The 21,548-nt window shown below is 40.9% G+C and overlaps 1 protein-coding gene across 5 annotated transcripts in view; it reads right to left on the bottom strand.

Annotated features, from left to right (window-relative positions):
- The window catches only part of ADGRB1 (adhesion G protein-coupled receptor B1), a 340,003-nt gene that overhangs the window by 63,720 nt on the left and 254,735 nt on the right, over positions 1–21,548 (bottom strand). For all 5 annotated transcript variants that reach the window (XM_072410568.1, XM_072410570.1, XM_072410569.1 and 2 more), the window contains exon 15: positions 15,228–15,354. In XM_072410568.1, the coding sequence (XP_072266669.1) occupies positions 15,228–15,354 (127 nt within the window). The remainder of the gene's footprint in view (positions 1–15,227; positions 15,355–21,548) is intronic.

Raw genomic sequence — 21,548 nt, forward strand, 5'->3', positions numbered from 1 at the left:
GTGTCCATACACCATATATAGAGCCCCTCACCTTCCATGGTGTCCATACACCATATATAGAGCCCATCGTCATCCAAAATAGACATATACCATATATATAACCCGCCACCTTCTATAGTGTCCATACACTATATATAGAGCCCCTCGCCATCCATGGTAGACATATACCAAAAAAAACAGCCCCCTACCATCCATAATAGACATATACCATATATATAGCCCACACGTTCTACAGCAGCCATACACCATATTTTCAACACCCCACCTTCAATAGTGTCCATACACCATATGTAGAGCCCCCCGCCATCCATGGTAGACATACACCATAAAACAGCCCCCCACCAACCATAATGGACATACACCATAAAACAGCCCCCCACCATACATAATATACATACACCATATATACAGCTCTCCACCATCCATACAACATATACCATATCACCCCCCACCTTCCTATATACACCTCCCATACTACCTGGCTCGGTGACCAGAGGTGGGTATGAAATGATTGTGCATACAGTCATGGCCATAGGTTGCCTCAACACATTTATGCAACTAAAACAAAGGCCTTTTCTTTTAGGTACCAACATACAACAAAGCATGGAAAACACATCATACCTTTTATTGTATTAAAAAAAGGCAGGTGCTTTTGCTGGCCCATTGAAGACACCAAAGGAAACAAATAGGCAACAACCAAAAATTGGAGGGAACAAGGTATGTGCAAAAACCTATGCATAGGTGTAAAGATGTCCTACAAGCTTCCATGCTGAATTGTGTGTAATTGTGTAAGAAAAGGCTGCTCAACTACTCAATGGCTGTGTCATAGAATTTAGGGAAGGGAATCCGGTCCTACACAGTGTAGCAGCTGGAAAGAAGTTTGGGAAATATTTTCTAGTTGCAATGGTGTCTAGAAAGTGCTTAGACTGTGTATAGGTACAGCATGTTGGACAATACAGGAATGAATGCATAGAGCATGAAAAATTGCAATCAACAAAAGGTAAAATAACAAATTCAAAGTAATTGTATAGCAAATGGTGTAAAATAAAGGAAGGAAGTTGCAGGTTTGATTTTTCTGTCAAAGCTTTTGGCAACCCTAATTAAGTGAAGGGGGCTTCATTTTTATGCATGTGGGGTATTGCACCAAAACAGACACAAAAGTGCATAGAAACCTTAAATCCTAAGTGTTTTAGCTCTCCGCCTTCTATACTGCTCACCTATTGGCTCCATTTTACATGTACAACCAATAAGGTGGTGAAGCGAACCTCGGGGGTGGGACAGAAACAAGCCAAAGACCTGTAATGCAGAATCTCAGAGGTCACAGAGATTATAGCTGCAGCAAAAAGCTAAAAACAAAGCTGAAATATTTTTTTTCCCCTACAATAAATGCTAAACTAAACGTCAACAACAGTAGCAACATTTAATTAATACATTGTTTTGTTTTAAATGGCTTTTTAGTAACTATTTATAAAACATTAATGAGTTGATGGCATGAGTTTGAACCCTTCATAAAAGATTCATGAATCAATTCATTTGTTTGAACAATTTATAAAAATTTAATGAATCAGTTTAGCAATCCCATGCGTTTTGATGATCTTTATAGGGATTTCAATTCCCTACAGTTGGAAATGCAGGCTGTGTATCATTCTAATGCCAAATTCCCTGAATCTCCCGTGAGAAGGAAAATGGGTCAGATGTATTAGACGATCGTTTTTTGAGGATTCAGCAGTGCTGGACGATATTTTGTCTTGGCTGTTGTTCTTCTGTTTACTTGTGACAAGAGCAGTTTTCTTTTTAGTGATTAGTGGAAGGCAGCAGAGTTTGGCCATCTTAGAAGAATGTATAAATGTGTGCAAGTGAATATGTGAGAACCTAAGAAGAAACGGGTCTATAGGAAATATCTGGTGAATCTGCTGGCCGGTATGGAGGTATACAGCACTACACCATTATCAAATTGATGGAGAACTTTCCTGCTCCCCACTGATGTGTATCCGGTGCATTAAATTCATTACACCTTATGCCACACAATAATTCAGGCCACATGCTAAATAAAATCTCTCCTTGTCATCATATAAAGACTTAAAAAGTGTAAAAAGTGAAAGTTTAGAGGTATCCATCTTCCCCTATCAGACAATTGTTAAAGAAATTTGTAGGCAATGGGAGAGGAGGAGTGGGGAGAAGAAAAGAATAATGGAGAGGAGAAAAGAAGAGAAGAAAAGGGAAGGGAAGAAAGATAAGGGTAGAGAAGAGAACAGAAGAGAGACAATGGAATGCAAGGGGAGAAAAGAGAGGGGAGGAAAGAGAAGGGAAGAGAAAAGAAGAGAGGAAATGAGAGGATAAAAAAGAAGAGAAGGGTGAAGAATGGAAGGAAAGGAAAGAAAGTGGAGGAGAGAAGAGGTAAAATAAGAAGGGTGGAGAAGGGAAGGAGAAGAGACTAGAAGAGAAGAAGAGAAGGAGAAGAGATTGAGAAAAGAAGAGGGAAGAGGAGAAAAGAGAAGAGAAGAGGGGAGAGGGGAAGGAAATGAAAAAGAGGAGAGGAGAAGAAAGAGGATAAAAGAAGAGAAGAAAAAGAAGAAAAGAGGAGGAATAAGAAGAGAGGGAAGGAAAGAGAAGAAGAAGAAGAAGAAGAAAGGGGAGGAGAGGAGAAAAGAAGAGAAGACCAGAAAATGGTAAAGAAGAGAAGGGTGGAGAAGGAAAGAGGAGAGAAAGATAGGAGAAATGATGAAAGTAGTAGAGAAAATATAAGGAGAGGAGTTGTGAGTTAGAGAAGTGGAAAAGCACAAAAGAGACTGTAGGAGAAAAACGTGGTAAAAATAAATTGAGGGAACAGAAGAGAAGCACAGAAGAGAGAAGGCAGAGAAGGTGAAGAGTTGAATAGAGAAAGAGGAGTAGAAGAGAGATGTCCAGAGTTGGACGAGCCTACAGAAAGACTGTAAACAACCTCTGGTGGGCCCATTCATTTGCCACCAAAATTGGGTTTTCTGTGCCCACCGGTGCCAGGAAGGCTAATGGGTTCTAGAGAGCCCTCCTCACTTTTTTTTAAAGAGAAGGAAATGAAGTGAAGAGACATCTCCCCAATGGGATAGAGATAGAGCAAGAAACTGATAAGGGTTTCGGCCATGACCTACTCTAAAACTAAAAGAAAAAAAATTTCCTTGATTTAGGCATACTTCAAGCTTTATATGCGTCATTGCATTTTCCCATAGAGACTCTTAATCCCTATTTTTAGCTATAAATTGGGACTCATTCGAACACCCGGCGTCATCACTTTTGTTTATTTTGCCCAAGTTTTGTCTTGTTATTCCCCAGGAGTAATCCGGGCAGATTCTGTACTCATTCTCACATCATTAGACAAAGTAGAAGGCCCTCTCCCCCGCTGGGTCTGATTGATGATTCGTGGCGCTCTGCGCACTTCCCCGCGCACTCTTCATTATATCCCTTTCCCTCTGCATGGGGAGGAAGATGCGCATGGCTCGGCCGGCTGCACAGCGAGGTAGCCGGATTGTGACAAGGAAAGGGTTATATAAGGTGATTAATACGGCCTGGGGGACCCGCTAATGAACATGCAAACAAACAAAATTAAGTGGATGTAATAACGTGGGCACTATGCAGAAAGGGAAGCTCGCAAGTACAGAGATGCAATCGGGGCCGTGAAATATTACTGCAGAGAAATTTTCATCCCTAAAGGCCGATCCTGGCAAACTGTCCCCAGGTTTTCCTTCAAAAGAATTATCTCTCTGTTTGGTTTCTACAGGGTCAGAGCAAGTATGAAATAGTAAGAACTCTGCAAAAGGAGAATTTATTAGAAAAGATTAATGGAGGCAGCCAATGCTGACTTCTCCTCTTTTGCTGCATTTTCCAGGCCTGTGACTCAACACAACCAGACAACTGGCATTTTCAGAAGGATGGATGGACAGATAAATATATAGATCTCCTACAAATCTAGTATCTATATGTCTCATATCTAGTGGTGGTTGGATAGTTCCAATCACGGTCAGATCTTACTCAGATTGGAGCCATTTTGACCTTGGATTGGAATTTGAGCACTCCAAGCTCTGATCCAGAATAAAGCAGGTGTAGTAGGGTTCAGCCAATCTGGTCACTGAACGATGACAGCTGTTATCATCCAGCAGCCGGATTGGCTGACCTGTGCTATACCTGTCATTTACTGGAATAGAACACCTAATAAAAAAATAAAAAGAATTCCGGAATATCGAAATTCCATCACTATGCTTGTCTGATCCAACTAATAGGATCCAGCTTGAATTTTTTTCTGTTCCACCTTCACTGTATGAAATATAGAGGAATCTTTTCCAAAAATAAAAAAAAAATAAATGTTTGTTTTTTTATTTTTGTGCTCACCAAACTAGGTCCAGGTGTACTGAAGACAGGTGAAAGTCCCACTGGTGGCATTATTAATGATCTCCCACATCTCCTATATTTACAATCCAAGTGTTTTAATGCCACATCAGCATGCAAAGCCCCTGATGCATTTAGTTCTAATAATAATCAGTCATGTCTTTTATAGAATATGGAACTGTTCCCATATGTAACACTGGCCTGCAGCACAAAAAAGCCTGCAGATCCCATGAAGGCAACCTCCATCCAATTACCAAGCTGGAACTTGCACCTTCCGAGCTCCCATGCCATATTGTGGTCAGCAGCAGGACTACCACTGTTCCCAGATCAATGGAAGTTTGGGAACAATATCATTCTATACCTTGGTCTGTGGGAAATCCACCGATTTTTATAGATACAGAGTAGCAATAAGCTTTGGCATATTTGGACTAGGATTCTATGTTTTGAATAGGTAAACAAACCATTCACCAGCCAAAAAAAACTCTACAAACATTGCATGAAAAATCCATCACAGAAAATTGGTATTCAACTCAAAAGCACCGTTTTTTCCAGAACGTCATGTCTGGCAACCTTTTCTTTTTTTTTCTCACTCCGGTCTGACAGTCAGGCCTGGCAGATTGAATGCAATGCACTCTGACCATGAACAAGTTTAATCTCAGCAACTGTTAGCAAGGGAAGCAGTGATAGCAGTAAAATACAAAATTCTATGAGAGGGAGAAATCAAATGTCTCTAACAACCCCAATATACTTTATTAATCCACTTGATTGGGTCAAAAACTACTCCTAGATCTTCCCACGTTCAAGATTCACCCAACATGAGGGTTTTATTGCAGTTCCCTGATTAAGGGGGTCAATGTGTGACTGGGTCAAGTCTTGTGCAACAAAAACTCAATACAATTGTTTTTCTTTCTTTATGTATAAAAAGAAATAACAACCAGGAACAAAACATGAGCCAAACCCTCAAAAAGCACCATTTCCCCATCAGATCAATACGGAAAGCCTGAACTGACATGAAGGATGGACAATCTGGGCACACATGACTTATAGTGACCGCAGCTTCTCCTACATTCTACTTCTGGGGGACACTTGTAGGATGGCTTCCCTATTGTCCCAAAACCAGTTCAATATATTCTTAGAATAGGAAGTGAGAAAAGCCCCAAGCTAGGAGACAAATAGCTACGAAGAGGAACAAATTCCATGGAAGCCAAACCATGTGCCATATCCAAAAGTACAAATCCAACCATCAACCAAAATAACTTTTTTAGGCACTAGATATGCACAATTTCATGATGGCTTGGCACATGGAGAACAAAGATGGGCCCCTAGATGGAATCAGCACCCCCTGAATAGGGCAGTTACATACTAAAGGAGCGCCGGTTTTTATGGGGTCACATGGCAATGGTTAGGAAGGGTTAAACCTAGAAAAGCCAACATCTACTCACATGTGAACAAAAAGCTGACAACATAAAGTAACAAATCTTAAAGAGAATTGGGTTAATCATCAGAATATTTCAATGATATGTCAACTCAAGAAAACCAAGGCCACTGGAAGCATTGGATTACCAATACTCAAAAACTAGAGAAGGAAAAACATAGCTTTGTAGGGTCAAAATGTGGACTATGCATCATGAACCTATCAATGTTGTGCCATTGTTTAAGCTGGTGTTGCTAGTGCAATCATCATTTTATGGTCAACAAGGCAAATGTCCAAAACTTTTTGGAAGCGATGCATGGAAGAGTTTTGGTGTTTTAAAGGCCAGCATGGTCCTACCGGGACACACCTCATTGCCATAACAATGCAGAAACTGCATGCAAGTAGAGTTGCCCTTGTAGATATAAATATTGACATAAAAATGAAAAAAGACTTCAATATAATTTGTCTGGTTACATATTACTTGATTTGCATATTGGATATTGCAAAAAGCAAACAAAAACCACTCTGTAAAGTTTTGCACCGTGGTCAAGGTTGCTTGGTGGCTTTCAGCGATGATGTAAAAGAAGTAAAAGTATCTTCAATCAAAGCAGAAGTTAAAGGAATTTTTATAAACTTGTACAAGGACAATATTAAACAATAGAGATGAAAGTCATGTTTACTTTTACAGAAAGGTGTACATACAATATAATCTGTATCTCACCACTGCAGGAACATCTACAACAAAGTGGGAGCCAACCAAGAGTTTAAACTATTGTATTATCCCACTAAAATAATTCACAAAGAACAACAGCTTCTTGAAGAAATGTCGGCATGCCAGGTTTCGTAAAGTGCTCGCTGACTATTCAAGCACTCACTTGGTGTAAAAGCTTGATTTTTATAAAAGCCCTGAGGGCTTCTTATGTCTTCCCCAACATGTGATACTATCGAGGACTGAAATGAAGGAGGATAAACTGATTTCACCTTCGCCACCCTTGTTTGCATAAGTATAAAAAAAATCTTAATAGATAAATAACAAAACACAAAAAATGAAAATTCTTCCACAAGACCAATGCCATTACTAAGAAAGAAGATGAATAAAGTTCTAAAAATTGAATAGTTAAATGCAAATGCTGCCTATACCAATAACACCAAAGTAACTACAACCAATCCAATTATTATAGATCAGTGACATCACAAGTTTGAGTACAATCAATCAAATTACTTTAGAACAGTGACATCACTGTGAGTACAGCCAATCCATTTCCCAGAGGCCAGTGACATCACTGGTAGTTCAGTCTATCCAATCACTATAGACATAGTAATACCACTGAGATTGCAACCAATCCATTTACTGGGGGCCAGTGACATTACTTAGAGTACATCAGATCACTATAGATATCACTGTGAGTACAGCCTATTCAATCACTATATATCAGAAACATCACTGGGAATGTAGCCTATCCAATCATTATAGATCAGTGACATCATTGGGACTACAGCCTATCCAATCTCTATAAATCAGTGACATCACTAAGAGTACAGCCAATCCATTCACTAGAGCTCAGTGACATCACTAAGAATACAACCAATCAAATCACTATAGATCAGTGACATCACCGATACAGCCCAAGAAATCAGCACAATAACCTACAGAGCAACCACTCTCTGTATAATACCAAAAGGCTTGCAGGTCAAATGGAGCAAATGTTCATGGCCGCTTGCAAGGCCATTGCTATGGTATACAAAGAGAAGGGTTCCCATTGGCTGGTAGTTATCACGGGACAGCGGATCCATTGACTGTGGTCTGTAGGGGTAAAAACAGCCTTGATGACCACCGGTCAGGGGTAACCCTGCCTTCTGTCTGTATACAATAAGAACAGACTTGCTAGGTGCTTTTTGCATTTCTTACAAGCTTGTGGTTAATGCACTCAGCAAGAATCAGATGCCAGCTGTCTACAATAATAAGCCCAAAGATGTTAACAGGTAAAGCTCAGATCGGCTTCAGCTATGACTTAAGTCAAACATTTGCCTCTGTTAGGCCAAATAGCCCTCAAACCAATTAAAGATGAGTCTGAGCAACACTACTAGACACTAGCGTTGGTCAAATTTCCCTCTGTAAGATTAACCAATAGTTTGGCTGAATTGACCCCAATGATCAGGCCCAGCCTAAGAAACCCCTCTTTCTCTCTTCTTCATCTTTGGGATCAGGTTCAGGTTGCTGAATATAAATTCAATGAATGTCAATTGGGCTGTATTAATAAAGCTCTCCAAGGCGGGAGGGGATACACTTTCATCAGTGAAACTGGGTGATCCAGTAAACCTGGAATGGGTCTGGTTCAGGATTAAAAAGGTTTGCTATCAAATAGAAAATGACTTAAGAAATACAATACAGATTTGGTGGATAACCCAGCTCCACTGATGAAAGTGTATCCACTCCAGTCTTAGAGAGCTTTAATAAATCAGGGCCAATGTGTGAACAATTCTGGTGTACAGTGGAGACGGTGAATCCTCAGCCAATGGCAGGCATAGCATATAGCTTGTCCAATCAAGCTAGCAAACAATGATAGGCACAATGCACCTGTTGTTGCCCTAGACTCTGAATCTGATCACTAAATATTAAACATTTGGCTTTATTCACTTTGAGGCAAATAACCGATGTTTGGTTCAAGCATACTGTTATTTTTAACTTGCATTCATATAGCGCCAACATATTACGCAGCGCTTTACAAAGTCCATGGCCATGTCACTAATTATATCACAGAGGAGCTCACAATCTAATGTCAATACCATAGTCCTATGTCAACACCACAGCCTAAGGCCAACTTTGGGGGCAGCCAATTAACCTAACTGCATGTTTCTAGGATGAAACCCATTCAAACACGGGAAGAACATACAAACTACATGTAGAATCCTGGTCGAGATTCCAACCTGGGACCCTAGTGCTGCAAATCCAAGATTTCTAAACACCGATCCAACCATACTACACAATAATACAAAAGATATGTGTCAATGCTGACCATTACAACATTGCACTTCTTATAAAGGATATTCACCGCATGATCTTTGAACAGTGGATTCAATTTTGTTCTTTTGATGCTGAACAATAGAAATCTTTTATAATAAATACCTCTGCATGGACCTCTTCAGTGCCCTGTGGCTCAAGAGATGAGCTGTATAGACTTGCAACACTGTCCACGTTATTGTTATCCATTTATATTGCTGTGGTTGCTGTTGAAATATTAATGTAGTTATTATGATTATTAATTTATACAATGTGCAGTGCTGTGTAAAACCATTTAATCTCTGACCCAGAGAAACTTAAGAATGGAAGACTTTGCAGAGTCTACGCTCATTTTACTAACTGCCCCTCGGAGGAGCTTACAATTGAATATCCCTACCGATTAATTGAGAGGACGCCAACTAACCTTCCAGTGATATTGAGGGATTTGGGAGGAAACCAGGATTGGATAGGAAGATAAGAAGATTGTGTCCTGGGATAAAAATTCAAGCATGAGAGTTAAGGGCCGCTAGGCTAGACCACTGGGCCGACCCCCATAGATTGCATGTGACATGGAACGTGTTATCTGGTGTTCTAATGTAACTTAATAGCAAATTCCACCAACACTGGATGCCTCCTGCAATATCAGGAAATGTGTAGCACATCTCCTATCCTACTGACCACTCCAAGGGACCGAGCATTGCTTCTCCCAGTGTATCCAGTGGACAATCCACCTAAAGAAAGATTTGCATGCAGAATTGATATACTCCACCAACTTGATGACAGGTTTTGTACCGTTTGCATGGTTTTTGCAACCTACCCTGATGTAAGTAGCACCATTCTATCATTCTATTTGTGGCTACATTGAAGTAATTACTGTATATAGGGCTCCTCCATCTCTATCCATGTTTCGGTAATATCAGATACTTCTGGATATGGAGGCGCATTTCATTCAGACACAGCACTGTCATAGTTCTGTATAAGCTATGGCTCCACACAACTAAAGCTCTGCCTCTAGGGAGATTTGGCTGTCAGTTCCATGTGTGTACAATTCATTCCACCGGTTCCTCCACCCTGCCATGCCCTATATTCTTCAAATTCACAAAAACACAAGACGTTCCCAGTAGTATTGCAAATTGTTGGGTGTTTTATATCATAAAAGAATAGGTCAACAGTCATCATCACATATGCATTTTGGCACAACTTCAAAGATTACTCATATGAGTGAGGACCTGTTCCCACTATGGCAATGCCTTGTAATCCACACCATGAGCAAAACACGTCATGTATACCAAGAACTCCCGCACACAGAAACACTTCAGTACATTGTTGCTGGTTGCACTGCACTGTGTTGACAAAGTGCGTCTGGAATGCCATCAGGAATAAATGGCAACCCACCACACTGATGGCAACACAGCACATCAACTTGCCAAATAATTGAGAATAAATAGCAACCCACCATACCAATTGCAAATCAGCACATCATTGTTAAAAGTGTGAAATGTCAAGATTTGTGCTGCTCACTGTATGCCTATTTTCCTTTGATTGAATAAAGCACAAGAAATTGCTGAGGATTCTTGGACCAGATCTATTCCAGGTTGGCACCATATTGCCAAGCGTCTCCAGTCTTGTCAGGCCAAATGTGTCTGTCGAGCATAACCAAAGCATAAGAGATATCATCACAAAGATATCATCTGAAGCATTGTCCAATTGTCTGCTAGGATTCTGAAGATTCAAAGTCCTCAGCAATATGGTATTTGATATTATTGAAGCAATATAGCAAAATGCATGACTCTGGCAGGGCAGAGAACCGCATTCAGTAAATTCCCCCCACACCCCACTTGTTTAACCCAAACAAATATTGCACAACGCCAATAGTGGTAAATGGCCCATAGGCCTCTTAAATAACAATTAACAATATCAAATACCAAATAAAAAACCAATACTACCCTGAGACTCTTCTTAACTAATTTGTTTACCAGTCCTGAAAGGCTTTTACCTTTACTAACCCCCCTTAAGGATCTGCGCCACCATGATATACATGCTCCCAGTCGCATCCACACCAAGCTAGAGAACGATATCACCACTATAGCAGCCCCAATCCCACGACCATTCCAGCCATAACTATTTACCAAAACATTCCGGAGATTCCACACCAAAAATGGATCTCCCACCCCACTGAAACCAGAACCAACTTCCTTCAAGGACCTTACCGTCACAGAACTAACCTCCCCAAACCCAATGGGCAGGTGCGTGGGAAAACTTTTATCATTCTGTCCCACCAAATGATTGACCACCCCCTCTTGTTCCTTAACCTTCTAACACTTTATCCCAACCCATACCTCTCACCCTACCACTCCCACATAACTAACCAAACATAACCCCACCTTAAACTCCTAACCCTTGCCTCCTCCCTATGCTTCATTGTGCTCTATCACTCCAAGCTTGTCTGGAACTGCACATTGTGTGTTGCATTTACTTATTTTAATATTCTTTCTGCCTTAGACGATGGGAAATCAACCATTTAGCTGGCCTCTAGCCAGGTTTTCTACATTACTCACCCCTTCCCCCTAGTTTTTTCTACAGCCCACCAATGTGAATGTACCTGTTCAGGTAATTAGGAACAAGGGCAAAACTACAACACAGATGTAAAGCTTAGCATGGGACAACCGTGATCATTTATGGCCCATGCATGCTGCAAAATAGGCTTGTATGTATCCTACATAATTTACTAATTTGACCAAAACATTGAGGAAGTGGGGATTAGAGCTTTCAAATATAATTTCTGTCTTCCTTTACCAGGGATAATTAAATATATAAAATATCAACACGGCAACAGAAAAGAGATTTCAAAATTGATTCTCTGCAGATCAGTTTTCTGTGGCGACATTGGTCTGTTGCCAGATTTGCTTTATTGGACTTTGTACAACTATTCTTAGACTGATCGGCTTGGAATCATAGTTCTTAGCTTCTACATTTTTAGATAACCTAAATAACTGTCCCTGCAATGTGAATATTGTATAGAAGATATACACAGCTATAGGGAGCACCTACTATATATGGCCAAATATTGGCTTGGTTGGCATCCCATTCTAAAACCATGAGTGGTAATATAATACATATTATAATAATATCATTGACAACCTCCTTCACTAAATTTCCCTTACCCTTACACATTTTATGGATAGTTGATCCCAAAAATTTGCAATGTTTTGGGAAATTTGCTGTTCTATGAACATTAACCTAAACAGGGATTGTGAGACAACAACCAAAGTTCTCTGCTATAAAAAGTTTGTAGACAATTACAACTATATGAGTTTGATGGACATCTCCCCTTCCCATAGCCTCCAGGTTGCCTCCTCTCCCCACATGGCTTTTAATATGAAGCCTTGACCCCACCTCCGTGATCATTAATATGGAGCTTCCCCCATATACTATTCTCAACTCTTCTTCGAGGACTTTCCAGAAGTTTTTGGAGGATGTCTGTGAGAATTTGTGGGTTCAGATGTGAGATGAGGAGACAGCTCACCATTCAAATTCACTCCAAAGGTGTTCAGTAGGTTTGAGGTCAGGGCTCCGTACAGGACACTTGAGTTCCTCCACACCAAACTCGTGACCCCATGTCTTTATGGAGGGGGCTTTGTACCCGGGGACACAGTCATGGTGGAACAGAAAAAAGGTCTTCTCCAAACTGTGACCACAAGGCTGGAAGAGCCTATTGTCTGCAGTGTCCTTGTATGCCATGGTATTCACAGAATCCTTTACTGGGGACAACCGAGTTTAGGACATGGATGGATGTACACATAAATTGCTGATGTGCAGGGATAATTTCGTGATGTGACATTATACCAGTGCATTTTAATGAGATTCCTTCAGAGGTTTTTGGGGGTTCCTTGAGAAATGAGCAGTTTGTGCTTCTCGGGTCAGTTTAGATGACCCCAATGATCTTTTTGGCTATCTGTTAACTTTAACATTTAATCATATAGTTGATGCTTGGTCTATGCCCTTACCGCCTGTCGTGCACAGTTGTACCGGCTCCTCTCCTGCACCGAAATTCTCTGATTTTCTAAGTCAGATAGTACCTGCCTCATTTCCTGCCTTAACTTTGCCCCCACTCACTGGATGTTACTTTCTTTAATAACGTAGGTTCAGCAGCACATGTGCATATTACTTAGGGTGGTCTGCATGCAAACGCAATCTTCTTAGGAACGTCCACTCTGGACTGATATCCATCAATCAAGGCTTTTTATTTCTTACATCACTCCTTCCAGGAACAAACTTATTGAGCCTGATTTCCTAAAGATCTCCGAGGCTGGAGAGGATTCACTTTTATCAGTGAAGCTGGGTGACCCCACAAATCTGGAATGGATTTCTTCAAAGTAATTTGCTAGGAAATGTTTTGAGTCATGGACAAGATCCATTTCAGGTTTGCTGGATCACCCAGTTTCACTGATGAAAGTGTTTTCGCTCTGGATCCGGAGAGCTTTAATAAATCAAAGCGTGTGTTAGGGCTGAGGAGGAGTACCAAGGCCTCATCAGAACATAAAATACTTTTCTTTTCGTCCAACCCTGACCCAATGCAGAAGGAAGACCGGTAAAGGCGTAAGTTGCCAAAGTCGGAGCTAGGGCTATGGACTCAGATTGGCTGAGAGCGGTCACACGGTGTGTGTCCCGTGCCGCTCCATACTGGGGAATGCTGGGCATCTCTTTTTCTTCTGATGCTAAGCAGAGCACCCAGGGAGCAAATCCAAGGCATATTGAGTTTGGACAAGGAGAAATGTCAAGGTGCCATTTGCTTCAAGCCACATTTTAGGCCTGCACCTGACAACACCAACTCATAAAGTATTGCAAATAATATCAGCACTGCATAAATTAGCACTCCAGATAAGTGTACGGCATCTTTAAACTCAAGTGCAGATGTTGTTTCCAAGGAAACAGAGGGACCAAGGATATTGGTGCGTCTAATAATAGCGAGGATTCATTTGAAAAGTGTTTCTCTTTGTGCTGCCAAGGTGTGTTTACCTAGAAGATGTCAATTGCCGGCCTAAGACATTCACCCATTGTGCCGGTAACAGCTGCATTTTGGGATGGAGTTGGGGGACGAGCCCCCTCTTCCTGTAATTTTCTTTTCTGTACACAAACCACCAGATGTTCCAATGTAACAAAATATAAACTATTTATTTCAGCAGCCTCTAGGCCTTGTATTCCACACCACCAGCAAAACACGTCCTGCATAACAAAAAGCAACCCTGTGAAACTATTCATGATGGCAGCGACTTGCTGCTGCCAGGGATATAACACAAAAACTGCATAAACACAACACAACACAAATAATAATAATAATAATAAACACAACAACAGCTTTATAAAAAAACAAAAAGAAATCAATTTACACATGGGCCATGTTCTATCAGAAAGCACCAATCCAGGCCTTGCAACAAACCAACAAAATCAGAACCATTAGCAAATCGCCCAAATTCCCATTCCGTCAACTTTTTTTTTTTTTTAATAACACCTGTCATTGTTTTTGGTGGACAATATTGACAGCTCCAAAAAGTGCAAACAAACAAATATGAGGTCCTTGCAAGCTGCGATTGTAAATTGGGTTGCAATTCTTTGAAAGTTAGCACTTTACAATCCCAAGGCCGCAGCGGGTAAAAGGAAGTGACCGTAGCAATGGTGAAAGAAATCCGACCCGATTATTGCACGCGGTCAGATTTTGATATTTCTTGTTTCCCACAAATCTCCCACATTTTACACAAACAGAAATTCATGGCATAATATAATACAAAAGTGATACAATGCAACACAAATCAACACAACATTGTATAATGCATTAAACAACAAACTGCAGCGGCAACAAATCCATTTTGATTCAAGCAGAATCGTTTAGAGGAGGAGGAGAGATGGGGGATCACGCTGTTCGCATACGGCATATTTTTTTTTTTAAGTTTTCAACACACTCCGCTTTTTTTTTCCTTTTTTTTTTTTACAAAAGACTGAACACCCACACAAATACACACAACCTTTCACCTCCTGCTTGCGCGCAGATTACTGAGCAGCGTCAGTCGTCGTTGTTTGCCACTCGCACGGCCGATTCTGATCAGTGCTATTCTGATTGTGGTGGAGCAATGCGACCAAGGAAGCCTATAGAGGCAGGGAGGTGACAATAGGAAGTCCGGGGAATACAATGTATCAATGTTGTAATTGACATCCATTCTAAAGGACAGGGCCATTAACTCTTTCACAGCTTGAGGTGACGCTGATGGAAAGGGAAGGTGGTGGCGATGAAAGGAGGGGGGTTGGTGGTGCAATATCCCCGCCGAGTCTAAAAGGTCTGACCCCGTTGCAAGGTTAAACATTGAACGGCAAGGCGATGACATAAAAAAAGCGAATGCATCCATTTTTTTGCATTTCTTTTTGCCTTTTTTTTTTTTCAGAGGGAAAGAGACTTACCATGTCTGAACTGAGCTGGGATAAAATGGCGAAGCTGGATAAGCGATCACACAGGCATTTAGTATGAAATGGATCCACGGGGATCGTGCGACAGCCTTTGAAGGACCAGGAGCCCAGATTAGAGGATCTAGAAGGGGGGAGAGAGAGAAAAGAGACAAAACGGAAGAGATTGTAGCACCAACAATGATAAATAATCAAGGGATGGGCGAGAGCTGGGAGCATCAACATAATCTGCAGCTATATATAGTACTACACAGGAGGCGAGGAGAGAAAAGGAAATATAGAAAGAGCTATAAGTGTAAATACAACAAAGAGATGACATACCAGATTGTTATGGATGCTTTTTGGGGGGGTGGTTCACATTGAAGAATATAAAACAGACGATAGAGATATAGCAAAGAGGAGGGAGGATGAAGGGAATGGGGGGGTCATGGGTTTGCACTGGAGTGATGGGAGCCGGGACGCAAAGGGGGGGTATAATGAATGAAATGTGACGGAAGGGTGTAAAGGGGGGGCTAGCTTGGGGAAAAGGGGGGTTACCAAAATCAAAGAGGGGGGGTGGGTGTAAAATGGACGCATGCAAATTGATCAGGTTGGCCTTAATGGTGATGTCTGGACGGCGCTGGATGTGCAGGGAGGGCGGCTGGAGAAGAGGGAAGGGGGAGCTACAATTGACAGTTGGAGCAGAAAGAGAGAGAGAGAGAGAGAGAGAAGGCTGCAGCTACAATGTTCCTGCCATAAAGAGGGACAGAAATCAGAACATTTGCTGACAAAAGATGACAACATTGCATTTTATTACAACTTGCTGCAAAAATACCCAATGACAGCCCAATGACAGCCTAATATTTCCAGGCGGAGGTTCTGTTTCCTTTGAAATGTTCTCAAGACTTTACTGATCAGCTTTGCAATCCCATTTTCTTTATATTCCAAGTATTTACTGTACTGTGTAAAGAATAAAGTGAACTGTCTAAGACATCGTAGCTTATGTTATTCACAGTACCCTCCAGGGGAACTACAAGTGCCAGAATGCGCTATAGTATAGGATGGAGCTATATGTAGCAGCATTGCTAAGGCCAGGAAAGCCTGAAATGCTGAGCAGGGGAGGAGAGGACAGGATAACAGCCGTCATCGTAAATTTTCTGACAATCAATAATAATAACATCAGCTTGTATTGCCAAAACTGCATTCAAAGTCGGTGTAAATAAAGAATCAGTTACAATCCGGGATCTTTTTCTTTTTTTCTTTTCTAAGTGGATCTGCTGCTGCTTATACCATTAAGGCACAACAGCTATTGATTAATATTAATAACCTCTATTTATATAGCACCAACATATATTGCAGTGCTGTACATAGGATTGGGATTGCAATTGACAAACAGATAGAATGACACAGGAGGAGTAGAGGATCTTGCCCACAAGAGCTTACAATCTAAGAGGAGGATCTTTTTCTTTAAGACATGAGTCTGATTTATTAAAGCTCTCCAAGGCTGAAGAGGTTACACTTTCATCAGTGAATCTGGGTGATCCAGCTAATCTGGAATAGATTTATTCAAAGTCATTTGCTATGTTTGCTTTGCAAATATTTTGAATCCTGGACCACATCTATTCCTGGTTTGCTGGATCACCCGGCTTCATTAATGAAAATATATCTTCTCCAGCCTTGGAGAGCTTTAATAAATCAGGCCCATTGTGGTTTGTTAATTCTTTTCTTGGCTTAAGTGCAAGGTAATAATATCATTTGTTGCAGAGATACAAAAATGGATTATTTAGTTTTTCAGCTCACACCATAGGCCTTGGTGTAAGCTGATACCTTAAAAAATGCTGTTTGCCTTTTATTATTAATAAACAGGATTTATATAGCGCCAACATATTACGCAGCGCTGTATATTAAATAGGGGTTGCAAATGATAGACAGATACAGACAGTGACACAGGAGGAGGAGAGGACCCTGACCTGAAGAGCTTACAATCTAGGTGACCTTGTATTAGTGTGTGATTGAACCCTGACCCTAGCACTAACTCATGGTTGTCTCAGTCCTAGTGATTGAATGGCTTTGTTTATAAACCAAGCCATTCCATAGGGCAGCAATTGCCAACTGGTGGTCCGCGATTAAATTTTTGTGGTTTGCGGTTCTGGCCTGTACACCCCCCATCAGCGTCAAGAGAAGGACCCCGCTGGTAGGGCGCACCGTTCAGAGCCAAGGGCCACAACTCCTGTACGGATCGCGGGCTCAGGGAGGTTGTCTCTGGACACAACCAGTGAGTGGGTGGGTTTGTTCCCCTTTAAATGACACACAGCTGCCCCCGCATGCGCGGTCCAGAGCCAGTAATTTTAGTGGTCCGAGGGTCCGAAAAGGTTGGCGGCCATTGCCATAGGGCACCAGGGCGCTGATTAGAGGGGGAGAGAGGGAGAATTGGGCTGATGAAGCAGATTGATGACTTATCACTATTGTTCTTCTCTTTCAGTGCCCAGGCAGCAGAATGGAGTTATGTTCTGGACTTGGCTCTGCCGGAGTGGGAAATTGGCAACTGGGATCCCATGACTGCCTATCCAGTGATACAGTTCAGTTGCTTCCTTGGGGACCAGCTTGAACCACAAGCCTCAGCGGGTACTACAAAGAGGTCAGAATTTGCCCAGATGAAGGGCAGAGGGTCAGCAGGTGCATCGGAGGAGGGGGAGGGGTTAAGATCAGAACAGCCATCAGTAAATTAACTTCCAGTCAATATAAATACCATCAGTCGGTTCCTAATCAATAATATAAATTAAAAGCAAATTGTAAAGCAAACATTAGCAGTTCTGAATGTCCTCCTGGTCACAATCTGCACATTCCCCTGTTCATTATTATTCATTTTTTTAACAGTTCATTTCCTGCGTCAATTTGAAACGTTTAATCCTAGCTGAAGTTCCCATTATAATAAAATAGAATAATATTATCAATGGTACAATGATACATAAAACATATATGAGTAGGTCACCACTTCATCAGTGTCATTCATCCAATTACACCCATTGTAATTCATTTGACTTTGTTTATTTTTTATGTTTTACCTTTTAATATTATTAATATGAATATTATCTATACATATATTTTATTTATAAAGTGGCAATATAATAAATATTGTGACATTGGTCATTATGTGTGATTTTCAACCAGTAGATATTTTTGTTGTATTTAAAGCTCTGTAATTATTTAATACGATGTCTTATGCTGTGTATTATATTATACTATATTATTATTATATATATTGTCATTTTTATGTGTTTTATTCATTCATATCATTCTATTGATTTCATGCCCTGATTTATTAAAGCTCTCCAAGGCTGGAGAGGATATACTTTTATCAGTGAACCTGGGTGATCCAGCAAGCCTGGAATGGATTTCCAAAGGTATTTGTCATTTGTTAGCAAATGTTTTCAATCCTGGACCAGATCCATTCCAGGTTTGCTGGGTCACCCAGGTTGACTGGTGAAAGTGTCTCCAGCCTTGGAGAGCTTTAAGGAATCAGGTCCAATATCATCTCTATATTTGTATTTTTATTGTTCCTTCTTGTAAATTATTGCAACCCTAAAGAAAGAAAAAGCTTTCCAGACTCCGAAATTTGTTGGCTGTTTAATAAAGTTGTTTTTTTAACTAATTTTTGGGGCCCGGAGCTCTTTGTTCAATTTGTTTTATTAGAGGAAACCTAGACTGGAGTAAATGATATTGTTGAAAAATATTGCCTGGTTTATTAAAGCTCTCAAAGACTGGAGAGGATACACCTCAATCAGTGAACCTGGGTGATCCAGCAAACCTGGAATGGATTTCTTAAATGTCATTTTCTATTTGTTAGCAAATGTTTTCAATCCTAAACCAGATCCATTCCAGGTTTGCTGGATCACCTAGCTACACTGATACAAGTGTATCCTCTCCAGCCTTGGAAACTTTAATAAATTAGGTCTATTGATGGAGGGCATTTGGGGTAAATGGGCAGTGAGCGGAAGTAAGGGAAGTTCAATGGTTAACAGATGGGGACAAGTTTAAGGGTTTCATGTATATCTGTTTTCACACAATATTTGCACACATTTACCCTCTTGGACCCAAATAGAAAAATGTGTAAATAGTGGGGGAAAGATTTGAATCTGATGTAAAAACATTTATAAACATACCCCTGGGAGTTTTTATTGGTTGCAAAAATTGGAATAATTTGTGTAAATTTTGCTATTTAGAAAATTTGCATTGTAATCAAAAGGAAAGGCAAATTAAGGTGATATTTGGTGAACTGTAGGACAGTTTCTTAAATTATAATTATTAAATAAAAAGTGTTTGGAAACAATGACTGCCATGGGGAACATGCAGCAAAGCACAGAACCTGCAAAGCTTTTGGGAAAAGTTTCCGATGAATGAAGCTTATGAAAATGAAAGGATTTTCCGTGAAGCCATGGTTCTGTAATTCTTATACCTGACCCTAAGGGTTATTATTTGCTTTTGTTTTTACATTTGCATTGTTTCCTCCTCTATTCACCATGTTTGCACTGTTAGAAAACAAATCCATGTCGAAGCAGTCAGCATGGTGAACTGTGCCGAACGTGGAAACCCAAACTAAACACATTTTTACCTTTTTGCATTTTTTGTTTGTTTGTTACTCCTCATTGCCCATTTATCTTTGCAGCCACTTTGAATTTACTTACATTCCAGCAATGATTCCATGGCATTTAATTTTTAATGGTGACTACAGCAGACCATTACTGTGTAATGTGTGGGAAAACATTTGCTTGTAGTCTCGAGCAGCAGGAACACAGCTAGGAAACAGTGAGTGTTGTCACCAGATAAGATGCTCATCCTTCGGGGCAGCCCATACTGTAGATGCCCTATGAGGGGGTAGTAAGGTGACTACACATTCACTCCTAATATAAATGCCTTCAATGGGTTGCTGTATGTTTGCATTTGTTTATTGACATTTGAAGACATGGCCCTGGTAGGACAATAGTAGGTAAGTGCCCCTGGGGCAGAGACTAATAAATATGGATCACAATGATATGTAAACTGCTATTTCATCATTCATAAAATGTGCAAGAGATAAATGCAGACAAATTGTCATCAGTCAGTATTATGATTCACCCAGCAAAGCCAGGTCCGTGACCTCCAGCAGCCATACCTTGGTCAGGGACCCACCCCCGCCTTGCTGACTGGCCAATGAAGTTCATGCCTGTGACCCCAAATTTTGAATTGATTGGCTTGCCATGCCGGCTCTTCTTCCTCAACCTGCTATGCGGATAAGAAGCTAATAGAGACATTTATACTAATACTAGCTGTCGATGGATGGATGGATGGATGGATGGAGGGATGGATAGATAGATGGACAAATAGACGGATGGATGGACGGATGGACAAATGGATTGATGAACAGATAGATGGACGGATGGATGGAAGGTTGGATGGGTGGATGGATGGAAGGATGGATGGATGGGTGGATGGATGGAAAGATGGGTGGGTGGATGGATGGATGGAAGGATGGATGGAAGGATGGATGGATGGATGGGTGGGTGGAAAGATGGGTGGATGGATGGATGGATGGATGGGTGGATGGATGGAAGGATGGATGGTTTCCTTCACATGAACACACAATGCAGTAACCCTATGCTGGGGGAACCTGCCGTGTGCACATAGTCATTGCACTGTCCAGTTATTGATCAGCTCAGACTTCCTATCACTGTCCAGTTATGTCCCAGCTTCTTATACATCACAAAGCTGTTTTTGGTATTTGGATGATTGGATGTAATTTTCCGTGTTATATTTTTGTGCATTTTAATGAGCGATGATTCACACAGAATTTGCAGCCTCCCACGGAAAGTGGCAGAACCTCCATGCAGGTGACAATTGCGTGGGCAGAATCTGCGCATTGATGCTGACGGCTTTATCTGCGTTTTGTCTGAGATGATCCGGTCTTCCCTTACCAGCATCCTATCATCATGTCTGCCTTACTTCCAAATGTCCCAAACAAGATGTCTACAATATCTGGCTATGCTGATCCTCCGGCTTCTGGACGTGGATTCCCCTTGCAGGAACTAACATGCTGATAAGGTCGCTGACATCAAACCTGGAAAACTCAATAAAAGTTTCCATTGCTGATTTGTTAAACAAACTGAGGGATGGTGGGGTGTCATCCCCGATACAGTGAGGTGAGCCCCTCCCCCTCACAGATATAAGTTATATATTTTACAGAAAGAGACATTACAGCTCTCCAGATATATCATATATATTACAAAGGAAGTGACATCATCACTCTCCTAATATAAGTGTTATGTGGTACAGGAAGTGACATCACCATTCTCCAGATATACG

The sequence above is a fragment of the Pyxicephalus adspersus genome, chromosome 5 (assembly GCF_032062135.1).
Source record: "Pyxicephalus adspersus chromosome 5, UCB_Pads_2.0, whole genome shotgun sequence".
Classification (NCBI taxonomy): domain Eukaryota; kingdom Metazoa; phylum Chordata; class Amphibia; order Anura; family Pyxicephalidae; genus Pyxicephalus; species Pyxicephalus adspersus.